This window comes from Poecilia reticulata, linkage group LG7 (genome assembly GCF_000633615.1).
Source record: "Poecilia reticulata strain Guanapo linkage group LG7, Guppy_female_1.0+MT, whole genome shotgun sequence".
Classification (NCBI taxonomy): Eukaryota; Metazoa; Chordata; class Actinopteri; order Cyprinodontiformes; family Poeciliidae; genus Poecilia; species Poecilia reticulata.
Window position 1 is genome coordinate 11,691,689 of NC_024337.1, and position 16,489 is coordinate 11,708,177.

General features: G+C 39.6%; 1 protein-coding gene across 2 annotated transcripts in view; it reads right to left on the minus strand.

Moving 5' to 3' along the window:
* Positions 1–3,712: 3,712 nt before the first annotated feature.
* pex14 (peroxisomal biogenesis factor 14) overlaps positions 3,713–16,489 on the minus strand; it is a 64,142-nt gene continuing 51,365 nt past the window's right edge. For both annotated transcript variants that reach the window (XM_008413423.1, XM_008413422.2), the window contains exons 8-9: positions 8,478–8,569; positions 3,713–5,745 (exon numbers count right to left, since the gene is read on the minus strand). In XM_008413423.1, coding sequence (XP_008411645.1) covers positions 5,292–5,745; positions 8,478–8,569 — 546 coding nt within the window. In that variant the 3' untranslated portion in view covers positions 3,713–5,291. The remainder of the gene's footprint in view (positions 5,746–8,477; positions 8,570–16,489) is intronic.

The following is a 16,489-nucleotide window of genomic DNA, read 5'->3' on the forward strand; positions in this document are numbered from 1 at the left end:
AGCAAGTTTAATCCATTGATCCTCTTTATTTTTTCTGCAGACCTTTGTACCTCCATTCACAAAAAATGAAATGCCACACTGTTGCTTAACACAGGTAAGATGCTTCTGGTCTTAAAAGTGCGGTAATATGCATTTTCCAAGCACATGCTGCTATAAAATTGCAAGTAACAAAACGTACCTGGAATTTTGCCTTGATTCTTTTATGCATGTTTGAGAAATCCTTTAATCTGGCTGTGCAAAACCGTCTGGGAGGATGTAGCACCGCCTTGGAAACTCAGCTCCTCCTCTAGCAAAAACGTTGCTAAAGAGTTCATAGAAGAGAGATGTGGTGATGACTTCCTGAAGGAGGGAGTTTCAGAAAGAGCAGGAGTTTTTAAAGTGACAGAGGCCCCTTTTCAAGGGTTTGATTTATAAAGTACAATTTCTTTAAGTCATATTTAATGTAGCATATTTTCAACAACTGAAGTTAACATAGTTACTTGAAAAAAATGGCACTATGTGCTTGGAAATCACATAATGCCCCTTTAATGCCATGAAATTGGTCTGTCTTTTTTAAGAAGCTCCTGTTTTTTCCGACACTCTGCCTTCAGCTTGTCATCAAAAACAATGTTAATTCAGGTTGAGTGCCCCAAATGAACATTGGATTTTAATTTTCTTCACAATCCTCCAAAGTGGTGGTTCTCTCTGATGGCTTTATTCTTTTTTCCACTACAGTTTGTTAGTTTCCCGTTGACATGATTGGACATAGCAGTCTGGAAAAACAGTTTCTTTACCAATCACTTTTTGTGGCTTACCCTGCTGGAGGGAGCCACTGGTAAATCAGTCTGTCTTTTCCATGATTGTCTAAGCCATTAAATAGTCATAACATGAAAATTCAATATTAATATCCATCCGTCCGTCCGTCCATTATCTAACACGCTTATTTCTGGTGCCCGTCTCCAGCAGTTAACGGGCGAGAGGCGGGGTACACACTGGACAGGTCACCTGTCCATCACAGAGCTCAGTTTTAAAACACATTTCATTGATCCTCTGTGAAATTCTGGCTTTCAGAGAACTAGATTTTGGGTTTTATTCGCTGTAAGCCATCAAGGTTAAAAAATTCCCTAGAAGTATCACTCTGAGCAAATATATACTTCACTTTCAGATTTAAATTAATCAATTTACCTACCATTACAGTTTTATTTAATTTGTTAAAATGCACCTTCCTGAACCCATTCATGTTCTAGCTTCAGTCTCAGAAAGCTAAGAATAGCTACTGATGAAAACTTCAGCATTTTCGACTGATGATTTCACTCCTTGTACAATGATTGGACTAATAGTGAACAACCTCCTCGAGCTATCTGCAAGTTTAGAATCCACTTCCTCATTTAGGGTGATATGAAACCATAAAAACTGGGACAGGATTACCAATTGAGCTCCAAGACTTGTTCTGACTGGAGCAGAGAAGGTGTCTAAGGTGCACAGGGAGCCACCGTTGTCCTCTAACTGCTCCTGCTGCTGCTGCTAAGGGCTAACAACTCCTGCATTGATCCAAGGAGACACTCGGGCCTCTAACCTGCTGAGTGCTCAGTTCCAGTGAACAATGGAGTTCAGAGCGTGTCAATACACCATCCTATTGAGTGCTCTCCGTTTAGCAGCAAGATTGATGAGGTTAAGGCTCCCAGCTGGGGAGTCAAGTGGTGTCAAAACCAAGGTGTTGCTTTGGACAAACAGCCCCTCTCTCTACCACCACCACGCCAAGAGCGCCTGGCACGAGGAATCAAATTTAAATGCACACTGGGTTCACGACAAGGTATGCACACTGTGGTGGGTGTTGTTTGGACTCTTCAAAATGCAGATGAGAATATGAGGCTGGGATAGATGTTGCTTTGCAGACAGGAATGCACTGCAAATCCCCCAAGACACTAAATGATGTACAAGTGGATTTATTACAGTAGGTCCCTATAAATCTAAGGTTGGCCTGAACTCCAGGGAGAGGTTAATGGATTACAAAGGGATGTGGTATCGAACCTTAGAGAAGTTTATACACCTCATCAATATGTGAAATCTTATTGATCATCCAGACTTTGATAAATTAAATTCATACACTTGACAATGCATGGCAATACTTTTCATGAGAAAAAAGGAAAGTTTCGTTTTGACCTGGCCACAGAAAACTGGTTTAGAGTAAAAGTTAAAGTCACGAGTCCAAATAGATACATTTTCTCCCATACACGATGCTGGTCTTGATCCACAAAAAATGGTTCATGTGCGTGCTGCGTTTCCACCGCCTAATTATAAAGAAAAAAATTGATGATGGTGCAGCGCTCATTATCCAAAGTTTCTTCAAAGAGTCACTATATACACTGATGTCTGTGGCCAGGAAGGATCTCCTTAAGTGCCCTGTGTTACAGCGGTGTAAGGAAGCATCTTACTGACAACACTCTGATTTTCATTTTATGGAGCTTATTTATACAATCATCTCTGAGGGCGTTTGACATCTTTTTGTTTCACCCGAAATCTAAAGTAGTTTTGTTAATCAAATTTGACTGATTTGGACCAAATATGATTTGGTGTAACTTTAAATAAAGTTATACCAAACTTTATTTAAAAGTTTGGCAATCAAAACTTCAAATTCAATTTAAATGCTGAACCATAAATGGAAAAAATAACCTCCCAACAGCAAAATAACAATAATAATAATAACAAAAAAAATAGAAAATTAAACATTTTTGAACGTGGCATTTGCATGACAGGAAGCAGGAGGCATGTACTGTTGATCAACCTACAGGAATAAACAAAGGTTCAAACATTTGATCTCACAGCGCTTCACTTAGTCACTTCTGCCAAGAAAGCTGAAAAAATGGTGGAAGTCCCTGCTTGTCATGGTTTCAGACCACTCATTAGAGGATGATTCAAGGTTTTACAGTCAACACACACATACAGTATCTCAGGCTGGTGTTCTCATCTGTAGCTGAAGTTGCATTTTTTTGTGAAAGACATGCAATACAGCACCCTGCAAATTGAATAAACAGCCCTAGAACTCTTCCACACTTAAATGTTGCACAAAGTAGTGCAACATTTGTCAGTGTTTTTCCAAATCAAAAGCTGAAAGGCATGACACACGTTATATAATTAGTCATTCTTACTAATAATCCAAATAAAAATTCAGTCCACCTTGCAAAAGTGGGTGGAGTCTGTCAAAAAGGGCCAATTTGTTTTTGACGCAGATGGAACCATAATAGAACTTTTTAGCCTACATGCAGAACAATGTGTGAAGGAAAACCATTGTCGGAAATCACCTTGAAAAAAAATCCCTCCTCACAGTAAAACATGGTGGTGGCAGGATCATACTGGGGGGATGTTTTTCTGCAGCAGGCTCATCAGAGCTGAAGATAAATAACTAGTCGGTGAAGGAAGAAAATGACTGTGGCTCCATCACCTACATCCTAAAATTTCAATAACGTTTGTGGTTGTAATGTGTCAAAAACAGTTTCAGGGTGTGAATACGTATTAAAAGCTTTGTGTATATATATATATATATATATATATATAAGAATAAAAACTATGACATTATCAAAACTATATTACAGATTTTGAAAAAAAATTCAATTCATTTAAAAATATTTAGCATTTTCAGTTTAAAACTAGTCGCACAATTTCTAAGCCTGCTCTAGTAAAAGGAATAACGTTCACTGTACGTTGTTTCAGTATTAAAATAACTAAGTCACTCTTCTTGTGGTGAACCAGATTTATTACAGTTGTCAACGACTTTTATACAACTTTCAGGACTTCCCCATCAAAAAATGAAAAGCATAAACAAAACACAGTAAACCTATTTGATGCTTAACTAACCCAACAGAGTGTAATCTGGGCCATTTTCGTTACATGTAGGAAAGCCGTGTGATGGAGACAAAAAGGCTGGCATCCCTTCTTCTCAGTCATGGACTCTTCTTGTTAGCTTGACACAGTGAGTAATTCAATAAGTCAAGTATTCATTTATTACTTTCCTTTTCAATCACGGGGCATTTTTTTTTTAACTTCCCCATCCACCTCCACACCGAGAGAGAGAGAGAGAAAGAGAGAGAGAGAGAGGAAGAAAGAAAAAGAAAGTAATACCAGTTCTGCAACTTCCATCTGTGGCAGCGCTTTTGTCTTACTGCAGCTTAATTACAAAATATTGTTGCCGTTTTCTGTAAAGATTACTCACTGTGGGAGGCCCTACCTAATTTGGACCGGAGGGTTTGTCACAGAAAATGATACGATGCAACTGGGCTTCCAGTATTAGATTTCCGCTTTTAGCCTCCTTGACATTTCAAGCTGCATGAACTAATACATCTGTTATTTGTTGATCATTTGATTATTAACATACTTCACAAACCAAATCAGCTGCCCTGCTGGAGACGCAGATATAGCTCTGCAGACTGTCTGGGGGTTTTTTTCCCTCGCGCACAAACAAACGCTCTCGCGCAAAGATGCAGGATTCTGCCCTCGGTGAAAAAGGAAAGCAAGAGAAGGAAAGAGAGAGAGAGAAAGAGAGGAGAAAAACATTCATCTTCTCTCTCCCCTCCCCTCCTTCTCTGAGCATATGAGCACTCCAACACCGGCATGGAACAAAGCCCGTCATCACATTCTAATCTCAAATTTCAGGGCTTTTATTTCACCCAAATGCCACCCTGCCGGCCTTGTGAATTATTGACAGACTGACACCAATGCAAAAGGACACATAAAAGAGGCTAAAAGCATCGGCCCTGGAAGAGCTTGTCCTCTCCTATTGCCATCAGCAAGGAGAGCGACTCGAAAAAATGCTTCGCAGGAAACTCACCGTAACTTTGAGACCGATGCAACATCTGCTTTCTGACTAGCGGACGTGCAGCTTTGGTCTGAATCCGTACGGTTACGGTGACGCTGCGGCAGAGCTGCTAATTGGTTGATCAGATCATTTAAATTAAAAGTAAGAAGTCACATAAGCTTAGTATTAAACAGGTGCTTTAAGAGTTGTTGTGATTTTACTATCACTTCTATTATTTCTCCTCTCGGAGAGACGTCACTACGCGAGGCTCGGCGTGATCAAAAGTAAACTGTGGGAAGCCTTTCAGTCACCAGCCACACTGATATCTGTCAGCTGTGGATTCTCTCAACACCCTCGCCTACTCCCTATTCTGATCAACATTAAAATGTAACAAAGGGGAAGTGGAAACGGAAGGGGAAGGCGAATAGAAATCACATGGTGTCGGCAGGGAGGTTCGTAGAGAAACAAGTCGAGATGACAAGTGAGCGATTTTTTGTTTTTTGTGCTTTCTGCTCTTCGGCTAATCAACCTCGCTCTCGTTGCTGGCCCCCTCGGGCCGCCTCAGTTTGTCCACCTGTTCATTAATCTGTCCGTCTCCGCCTCTTCGATCCTCCGTCTGCATGCTCAGAGCTTCCTCCTCCTCCCCCTCTTCTACGTGGCTGACATCATCCTCTTTGTCTTCCTCCTTCTTCTCCTCCTCACCCTGTACCTCCATGCGCACCTGGTCTAGTGGCGGAGTCGTGTGGGCGTCGCCGTTCATAACGTGGGCTCCATCTGGGCCCCCCAGCGCTTCCTCGGGGCTCTGGTGTCCGTCTTTGACTGGGGAGGAGTTGGCGGACTCGTTGCTGACGGGGGAGATGTCGCTGCTGCTGTTGGTGTGGTTAACGGACGGCGAGCCGACTCCTGACGGTGACTTCAGGGGAATCTGCCACGACGGGATCTTTGGAATGGCAGGAGTGGAAGGAAACTGTCTCCTGTGGGGGGTTAAAAACAGGAGTTAGCCTTAAAGACACCTTAGTCAAAAAAAACCTCAGTTTTTATATTAGATTATCAACCAAAGGTGGGCAACGGCAACCACAAAACCCTTACAGCTTCTAAACACAATTACTACCACTTCAATTTTGCCACATTTTCCCAGGCTGCAACCACAAATTTCAATGAGTCTTATTGGGATTGGGACAGAACAACTCTCTTAAGTGGATGTAAAACAACACATGGGTTTCAAAAATATTCAAAGAGAGGCATGCATTTGTATTCTTCACTCTCCTTTACTCTGATGTCTCAAAATAAAAACTTATAGCACCACTTAGAGCAGTCACTGAAGAAGCAGAGAAAGGGTCCATGGAAGGTGGGAAAATCTGCTGACAGGAGAGGCGTTAGCCATGCATTCTACAATTCTGGCCATCACAAGAGTGGCAAGACAAAAATCATCAAGTGCTTTTAAAATATAAGAGTGATAGAAAGGTTCATTTTAGCAGTTTTTCTGTGTATTGTCGTGCAAATCTATATAAATGTCCCACAACAGATTGAAGTTTGCAGAATATGGATTAGTTCAAGGGGATGAATACTTTTGCAAGGAACTGTACATTTTAACACGGAATTCTTAAGTACTTTTCATAATTACGACGGAGTATTTTCCCGCTGTAATAGCCAGATGTTCGCAGCACCTGGTAAAGTTTATTTGTCTCTAATTACACAGAATGCGGTTTTTAAGATCAAAAAGACGCTGCAGTTCGGAGACTATTTGGATCGGCAGAACAGAAAGGTAACAAGTTTTAGAGACAGATGGCGAGTCTTTATTTCATGATTCAAGTCTTTGCAAAGAAAATTACGGCAAGAGTTGGGACGAAGTCAGGAAAGCAAATGACAAAAGGATTATTACTGATTAAAATTTAGCAGAGGAGGGGAACAAAACATGCTCAACCAGACAGTTCTGAAGCAATTTATGTCCTTGCTGGTTTTTCTGATGTACACTCTAACTTCAAGGCCTCATTACAGACGGGGATACATAACCATGCATGCTAATCGACCCAACTGAGCTGGACTATGTCTGATTAAGAGTAAAAACGTAGGAAGGTTAAACAGAATACAGAACTTTTTTTTACATCACAATACTAAGATCACAATAAAGTCAATTATTAGTGTGTGTTTTTTACTAAAAGAAGCAAAACTTAACTGTTAGTTGTTCTAAGTTGATGTTGGTAATTTTCTCTCCTGCATTACACACTTAAACACTGAGATCAGTCAACTGAATGCTGCAGTATGCGTGAAGTAAAGTAAAAAAAAAACAAAACAATGTAATCAACTGAGGGACGTTGTGTTCCTAAGGTGTATGTATTTGTGGAAAACGTTCAGAGCGTTATCAGAAATCCATCACCGCAAAGTGGCATTTGCCTGATGGAGCTTCTGTTCTTGGAATTTCTTTCTGAAATTTAAACTCAGCCCTGCAGCGAAAATACACACATGTTGACTTTAAAACCTGTTCCAGACTCGCACCGCTTCTTGCTGATTTGGAGGCAACTTGGCGTTAAGTATGTACAGTGAATGCCAAGGTAGGTCCGAATTCTATCACTTATGTTAATTTTTTTATTCAGTCTCCTGATCTCTCAGTGAAATACATTTCTCGAGGATTTATTTATTTTTAAATATGTCTTTTGCTTCTATCTTTGTTGTTCTAGATGCTATCTTGCAGGCCTTTTTTGAAAATCAACACATATCTGCCTTACTAGAATGAATTTATGGTGAGCTCCCTTGTATTATCTATTTTGAGGAGTAGCTAAAAGAAATGTGAGAAGTTAAGAAAAGGAATTTATATGCACAGAGAAAGGTGAAAAAAAGAAAATATCCAGTGAGAGCAGAGGAGAAATGGCAGACTGTTTGGAGATAACAGAAGACATCAGTAGCTCAAATATTTGTTATCACCAACGTATGAGCCTCACCATCTTACCAGCCTTACCCATGCTGATTAATAAAAACATACCAACTAGTGGTATCAGCCAAAAAATTAGTATTGGATTATATCAACCTGCAATAAAATCTACAATAAGCACAGTGATAGACTCACTCCACTCACGAATTTCACACCAGCATTTCTATCCAGAAGCCCACTGGTATCCCACACACAGACCCACTGGTTTATAATAAACATGTCAGTTGTTCTCATAACTATTATTGTTGACCATAGTTTTCTATTTGAGTAATATCACTTGATCAAGCCTTTGATAACATTCCACATTGCAAAATAAGTTAAAAAAAAAAGTACGTCTGATTCGTGTCGATCTCCTATCGGGTCAATATCGGCATCGGCCGATACTTATAACTGGATTATCGGTATTGTATCTGTAGTAAAAATGTATCGGGACACTCCTGATTTCAACTGTTGAAATGAAGTCACCATATCAGCAGAAGATTGAAGCTGATGCTCAGAGTTTTGCCAATTACTTGTTAAAAATACAGAGCCACAATTTATAGTTCTCCTTTATGTTTTAAAGTTTTAGAAAAATGCAGTGATGTTTTTATATAGAAATCACAAACTGCAGTGTTACACTTCATCAAGCGCATGGTCATTGGCACACAGTTCAAATGGACTGCATTACAGAAATCAAAAAGGCCACAAGCAATGTGTCCTTAGCCTTCCAACACAAACACACACACACACACACCTGAAGGGTGTTTCATGTGACAGCGGTCTGGATAACTTTGTTACCTGCTGAGCAGTAAGCCCTTCAAAGAGGCAATCTCAGCCTTTAGCTCTCCAACTGTTTGGTTGTCCAGGATGCGGTTGGTTGAGGATGATGTCTGTAGGAGAAGCCACAGAGAGACACACACAACCGTCAGTGACACAGAAACACACACACGTACTGGTCAGGTCACATGTACGGTCACGGCACAAAGTCCCTACACTGCAGGCCCCTTTAACAGTTCAACCACATGAAATATTTAAACCTTATTTAGTGAAAGGACGGGGTAAGTAAACAAATATGGCAAATGCAAATGCTAAAAGCCACACGTTTTCCTGTAGTCAAGACATGAGTCACCATAACAACTTAGCAACAGCCTGCTGGTGGGGGTGACAGGCAGGAGGGCAAACATATCCACTTCACCCACCTTACTGAAGTCAGGAAGTCCTGTGAGAGCAAATCGCCTGTTTTTACATAATTTTCCATATTGCACAGAAAAGATTAGGTCAGTGTGCAGTGTTTTGGATAATGACAATCGGGGAACAATGGGCACATTCATGAAGACAGGTCAAAGCACAACAGTGTGTTTTGTTCTTTTTCTCTTTTATCAAAGGGTTGAGTTGTCACGCACAGACAAATACATTGGTGTAGCTTGAAATGCTACAGGGTATTATGGAAAGGTATTTGAATGGCAAATTACTGTTGAAAATCAGATGCTGAATTTTCGTTTTTTTTTTTTTTTTTGGTGAAGGAAAGACTTGTACCTTAATTACAAAAAGAAGCAAACAAAATGAAAGTTTTTACAAAAGCCTGAGGAGAAAAGTGATTTTTTTAAAAAACAAATTTACTATGAGCAGCTCTAAAACATGCCAGATTACTGATTGATAATTATGGCAGATACAGGATAAGAAAGGTGAGACCTGGTTTTGAGGAGTCTTATACAGTCTGTCACAAGACTGCTTGATTTGAAAATGCTGCAGAGTTTCTTAGAATCTCAAAAGTATTCACTCACTTTAAAAGGAACTGAAGGCTTAGAGATCAAATGAACGGTCAAAATCATCAATGTTTCTAATGTTAACTTATGACTTAACTTTGAGGAACACGAAAGGCAAAACTTGGATGCTCTTAAGTGCATCACACGAACACTTTGTGGTTTACGTGTGCCGTGTCCATCTCCCTCTGCAGTAAAAGAAAAACGTCTGGAAAAGGAGCCATCATATGCGAACTACGTAGGCCCTTAAATGACATATTTTCAAACATCTGAGCATACATGCCATTGTCGGCCAGAAGAAAAAAGAGTAAGTGACATAAACACTCTCCCCACACCTGGAAAAGGCCAAGCTAATTAGGAAGTTCAATGAAACCTAGACTCTGAAGGTGTTGCAACCACTGAGCGCCCTTGAGAATCAGGGGTTTTGCTCTATGGAGCGCTTCGGATATAGCGTCCCATATTTCATTGAAACAGCAATCCCCACACATGACAACAACACCACAAAAGAAAACTGAAGGCTAAATGTAGATAGGATAGCTCTAACATGATGCATGGACAGCTACTGCTGCAGAATCTTATGTGACCATAACTGTGGATTTCCTAATGTGCAGCATATGGCTTGTAGATTGTGCCAATTGAGAGCAGTGGTCATAACGCATTAGTCATAGATTTATAATCCTAATCGTGCCCTTTAGGTCCCCAAAAAGTACTACGCATTTGAAATTTTGCTGGTAATGCTAACTGTGCTAATCATGTTAATTGCTGAAATAAGAAAATGTCCTTTCTGCATTTCATTTGCTTTGAAATAACAGTAAAATATGCATAACTGCAAAGCTGTGTAGCACTGACTGCTCTTTGTCTCACACAGTGTGACGTCACCCATGGTTCTAATATAAATAATTACTGATCAAGCGTAATATAAAAGTCGGGTATCGTTTTTGGACACCTTTTAGCTACAACCGGGAGGATTTTACTGTATTTGTAGATTTTCTGTGATGCATGGAAGCACATCTCTATGTCTTTGCTCTCATTTCAAATATCATTGTTGTTTTTTTTACAGAAAACATTTTAATTGTTTAATGTTCATTGTATTTAAAAAATGAACACATTTGTGTCTTTTCTTAAAGGAAAAAGAAAAACAAGCTAAAATCCTCATCAGCAACTCAAAGTTTGAAAATCTGATTGATGCATCTCTATTTTGTACATATTTCCTAAAAGCGTTTTCAGCAGTCAAACAATTATTCCAATACAACTATTCAAAAACAGACACTCATTAATTTAACTGAAAGCAGTGAGATGACTTCATCAGGCAAAATATTTGTGAAACCATGAATTGGATAACTGCTTTTCCTTGGCATTCTCAAAAAAAAGGACAAACACATACAGGAACCAGTCGACAGGCCAACAAGACCAGGAGGGATTAGAAGGAGTAGACGAGGGAAAAAGTGGGATAAAAGAAAAGTAAAAGCTGTAATTAAGACTCTCCTGACTCACCAGAGGAAGCTTGTTAGGAAGCGTGGACCCCCTATCGAGGGGAGAGGGATAACTTGGACTCTTTCGCTTGTAATTAAATCTAAGAGAAATTAATTGAATCACATCTGAAAGGGATCAGACTCATTTACGGCGGATGGAGGGAGGCAGAGGAGGAGAAGTGAAGACGAACGATAGGAGTTTTTCTCTTTTTTAGGGCAGGGGGGGCTCTTATCGGCTCCTAAACCTCTCCGATAAGGAGCTGTGTTTCTAGAGGTGGTGCATTGGAGGCCTGCTAAAGACACTCTTATTACAGCCGTCACCTCATTAGAACCATCTTAATCCCTCGCCTCCCCACGGCACCCGTATAATAAGGCTCAATTCTGCTTCTCCCTCGTTTTTTTTCTTTAAAAAAATTAATAGCTTTAAAAGGCAGAGGAAAAGAAAAGTGGCCAAGGCACAGAATCACTTTAGGGTTTCTAAAAAGAAATAAAATATGACCATTTCTATATGTTTATGCCACCCGGCATAGGAAAAGAAGGCTCTCAAGTAGACATATTAACCACCATATACATTTATAATGTGCATTATCTACAGAGCAGCACCATATAATATCTCACATCAAGGCTTGTCACACAACACTAACTCTGACATATGTCTTATTAAGTCTGAAGAAACCTAATTAAATGTTGGGCCAAGACTGGATTTCAGCTCAGAGATACATTATGTCAGCATGGATACACACACATTGTGTTAGGATCATGTGCTAAGTGCACTAGGTGCTTGGCTAAAGGCTGAGAGAGTTGGGGTATCGGTGACTGCAGAAGATTGACGAACGTTGACTTTAAAAGGCCCACCTCAAGTGTCGACAAGTATCCACTTTAGTGTGAAATTTGTGACGTTTAAACAACTGCGGATCAAAACGTTTCAACCGCTGCAGTTACTAAGGAGATTGTAAAGCACCTCTTACGAGAGGCTTCCGAGGATATTCATTGCTATAATTCGTTTACTCATGATTACTTGTGATTTTACTGAAAATGTTAATTCATTATAGCATATTATATTGTATGTCCTGGGCTTTTTTTCTTTAATACATTTATTTGATGAACCCCCCCCCCCCTATTTGTTTGTTTTCAACTTGTGAAACTTGAATGTTGCATTTTTTTTTTCCCACTGTCACCACATGTTTGTTCAAAACTCAGGACTGCTATGAAGTAACTGTTGTGATGCTTTTTTTAAAATCACCTGGGATTAAATGACCAACTTGATCTACTGCGATGGATTATCATTTCGAATGAATAAATGAATGAAACTGGATCATAATCTGACTATATGATTGGGTTGATTTGAACTGAATTTGGACAAAAAAGGGTTCCACGTAATCATATTAATTGGGCCGGTTTGTCTTATAAAATGGTTCGATTGCCTTGTCGTGAATTGTTATGCTGACATGTTACACTTCCTCATTCCTGATTAAATGTAACAAATTTACACTAAATTTGTATAGTTTTCTAACTTATGGCTAAAACAGATACAAACTATGAACTCTTTCATTTCAAACAGCAAAAGAACATATTAAAAATAAAAAAAAAAATAAGACTGTATTTTCTCTTTTGCTGGGACTTTTGCAAAAAAGTTACAGCTACAGGGTGGCGAACATAAACTCTTACGCACCTTATAAAAAGCATCATGCATGAACAAATAATTGCAAAACAAATGAGCCAACCTCCCACCCCTCCAAAAACAAAGAAAACCCACATACTATCAGAGAGCTGCAGCCTATTAAATCATCAACCACCAACGTGCGGCCAGGCTGTGTGTTTTTACTGAGTAAATACTGTTCACAGCAAGACTCCCCCCGTACTGGTTTAAAAGCCTTGTAACTAATATGTCTCGGGTGGGTGCCTGGGTGTGATAGGGGTCGGCCTCTTTCTGCTGGTTAACTAAGTGCTTCGGGGGGAGAAAAAAAAAAAAGGGAAAAAGAAGAAAAAAAATATTTTATGATCATGGAGAGAAGAAAATAGCAGCAACTCCAGCAGCATCCAAGGATGGCAGCACATCTGGCTAAATGAAGATAAATGCCTTTGGACTATTAGCAGCAAGATAAGATCTTTAACAAGCCTTGTTTAAGAGAGTCTGAAGGCAAATTAATTCACAGTTGTTCCACTGGCAGACAGTATGTTTTTGTGTAACACATGTATATTTATGATGGAATTAGTTTCATATGGAGTTCCCCAGAGGAGTGTTTTTGAGTAGAAACACTGGTACAGTGCAATTGATTTCGCTCTATTTATGCTCTTTCCCACTGGCACTTCATCTTGTGTAAGCAAGGAGGCGTTTTCTAATCTTCTGTGTAGTATCCACTAATAAAGAGAACGATCAGTGAGTTGAGACAGCAGGGCAAACACAGTTAGCACGCAGATTTGTAATGATAATGGGGTAGAAATGGACTTGGCTGTGTAACATCAGAGATGGATCTTCCTAAGGCAAATCTATCTGCAACACTTGTGTGGTGTGCAGAGATGGAGAGGTTTGTTCTAGTGCCTGGTAAGAGATGTGTAAAAGATCTTGAAATTAATTCATCTTCTGCTGGAGAAATATGTCCCGTGATGGACTGGGGACTTGTGTCCAGGGTGTTGTCCTCCGCCCAATGATTGCTGGAGGTGGGCACAATTGTAGAAACCCCCGTTGCAGCCACTTTGCACAGTTTCCTTTTGCCAGTAGAGATCCAGAGTGATTGAAAGAATATCAAGAAACGACCATGATGAGATAGAAAAACCCTTTTTTTCCCCCAGGTATGCTGCCTAACATCTAGTGGTTGTGTCGTTAGAGCATAATGATTATCATGGAGATTTTGTTTAATTTTCTTATTGTCTTGCTCTGTTAACTATAATGGTGGCAGCATAAATGGGTCATCATTGTTTAGTTCAATGGCCAGTAGCTGAAAGAAATGGGCCTGGGTGCCACGTAATTTTTATGTACCAATGAACAAAAAAGTTAAGGATTATTACCTACAAACTATGATCAACAAAAACATATATGCATTTTAAAAAAAAAAGTTATGTTAAACCATCTTTAAAAGGGGTTGCACCGAAAATTGTGTTTTCTTTTATTAAAGCTAAATATTTCTTAACATGGGTTTTCTTTTCCCAATGGAATAATACACTCAAAGTTGGATTTTTTAAAAATGTTTTAGGGTGAGAATATGCTGCTTCGGTACAAGGTGCATTCAAGCTTTTCACACATATTTACCAGAGGTGACATGTTTGTTTTTTTAGCATCTGTACAGCAGCATGTCCTCACAGAATTCTAAGTGAGAAAACAGCTCGGTCTGGAAATGTGCTGCATCAGCCTGTGTTCTCCGGGTGAGCGTATGTGCGGACATGAGTCCTTCTGTCTAAACTCACGTCCGTAATGACGTCCCCCCGGCTTTGGGGACAGAGGAGCCACACCGCAAGCGAGCGGTTTCAAGCTATGAGAAATGTTTACTTAGCAGCTGAGGAAACAGAAGTCTCCATGTGTTTTGGGTTAAAGGCACATTTCCGCGTTGAGAGGTATAATTGCTAAGCGTGGCGCACTTTAAGCAGCACAGTGGAGCGAAACCCTGAAAGCCACAAACGGTGAATGATAAGTAGCTCCCCAGCTCCAACATGTGTTTCTCATCAAACATCGCGGACCTGAAAACAATTTCCCAATTTCCCTCATGGCCTGAGACAACAGAGGGCCTCGTGCCGACTCACAAGGAAAATTTAAGATCAACACTATGACTATAAAGCAGGGTTTATGATTTGTTTAATGGGTGTTTTGATGGGAAATATACTTTTTATACACTGCTGCTGTCCAACAAGGCACTCATAGTAAATGAAGTGCACTTTTTAATCCAATCTGTGATTTAGGGATGACAAATGAAAAGGAAAGAGAAACACTGTTATTTTCTGCCGGAGGGAAACTCATTGTTTAAATTGGACTTTTGTCTGACTGTGGAAGTAGCTTCAACAGTTCAGACCAGCATGGGGTCAAATTAGATCATCTCCGCTTTCTGCCAGGCAGAGATACTCAGAACTCAGAACGGGGCAAAATGAGCTTTGATGAACGTCGTCCAGGGAAGAGATCCATACTTTTCTTCCTCATTTGTGCCGGAGCAGATGCATCCACATATGTTTTCCTGTGATATCCAGATGCTACAGTTATACACCCACGTGCTTAACAAGCTGTGGAGATAAAACATTGTCAAAGATTGTCTCTTTCAAGGCCATTTTTAGAGGCCCATGGATCATAAAGCGATTTATGAGAGGTGGTAATAAAAATCTAGCAACATTTCATCTCTACACATGTTTTAAAAACAATCACTCAGGTGGATTCACTGAAACACTTAGCATCCTCAGTAGATTTTAGAGAACGGCCTATAAAAATCAAGGCAGTATGGTTAAAGATTATGGTTTCATGATGAGATCCACCTTAGTTTTTTTTGTAGCCTCCGTTCTGATGATATACAATATAATAACCCTGGTCGGTTTGGGTACTTGTGACTCAAATAGTATGAAGGATTTTAGCACAGAAGGCCCTGAGACAGCTTGTCTCTCTCATCATCAATCTTAAACGTTAAGATTGATGATGAGAGAATCTGCAGTGTTTTGTTTATTGATGAACTGGAGGTTTTGTGAAGTTGTATCATGTTCCCGTTTTTTTTAGCCAGTTATGAGAGGTTTGATACATACTGAGTGTACTGAGAAGCTCAGTCTGAAAAAAAAGTGTTAATTCAAGACTAAATATAATCCTTGAAGTGCAGAAAACCTACAAATCTTAAAGGTTTCAAACATTCAGTTGTTTTCTGAAGCCCAAATGTATGAAAAATTGAATCTTTTGAGACATGGGCACAAAACTATATACATTTCCCCTTAAAGCTGCAGTAGGTTAATTTTACAAACAATTTGTTTTTTACTAATTTGTTGAAACTATTACTATGCCGCGACAGTATATAAGACAGAAAATCTGTGAACAAAATCTAACTTCTGCCTACTCCATCAGCAGAAATATGACGCTTGGTCAGAAACAACCAGGAGAAAAGCCATAGCGCTGTCAATCACCCTCGTGCACATGCTGCTCACATCTTCCTATATGGACGTGTTTATAAAAGTTAGATACTGAAGCTTTAAATGGGTTGCAATGTAGCATAGAGTCTTGCTAATGCTAATATGTTAAATAAATTATAAGAAAACAAACATAAAAAAGGACAGCCTGAGCCCTCTTAGTTTCCCAAAGAGCTTCAATGTAGGAAACATGGATGAGTTTAGTGAAAGTCAACATATGAAAAGGTTGGATTGCTCCAGACCCACTAAAAACAGGTTCCCCAGAATGAGACATTTAGTTAAGGAAGAGAACAACCCAAAGCTGAAGACTGGAAACACTTTAATGAGTCAGCATCCAGATGTTACCATCACTAATTTGGTGGCCGTTCAGTTACACTCTGATCCCTGAGTTTGATGTTCCATGTGAACAACATTCGCGTTCGGCAACATGCTCTTTTTTTTTTTTTTTCTTTTCCACAAATTTCTCAATTTTGGAAATCTAAATTAA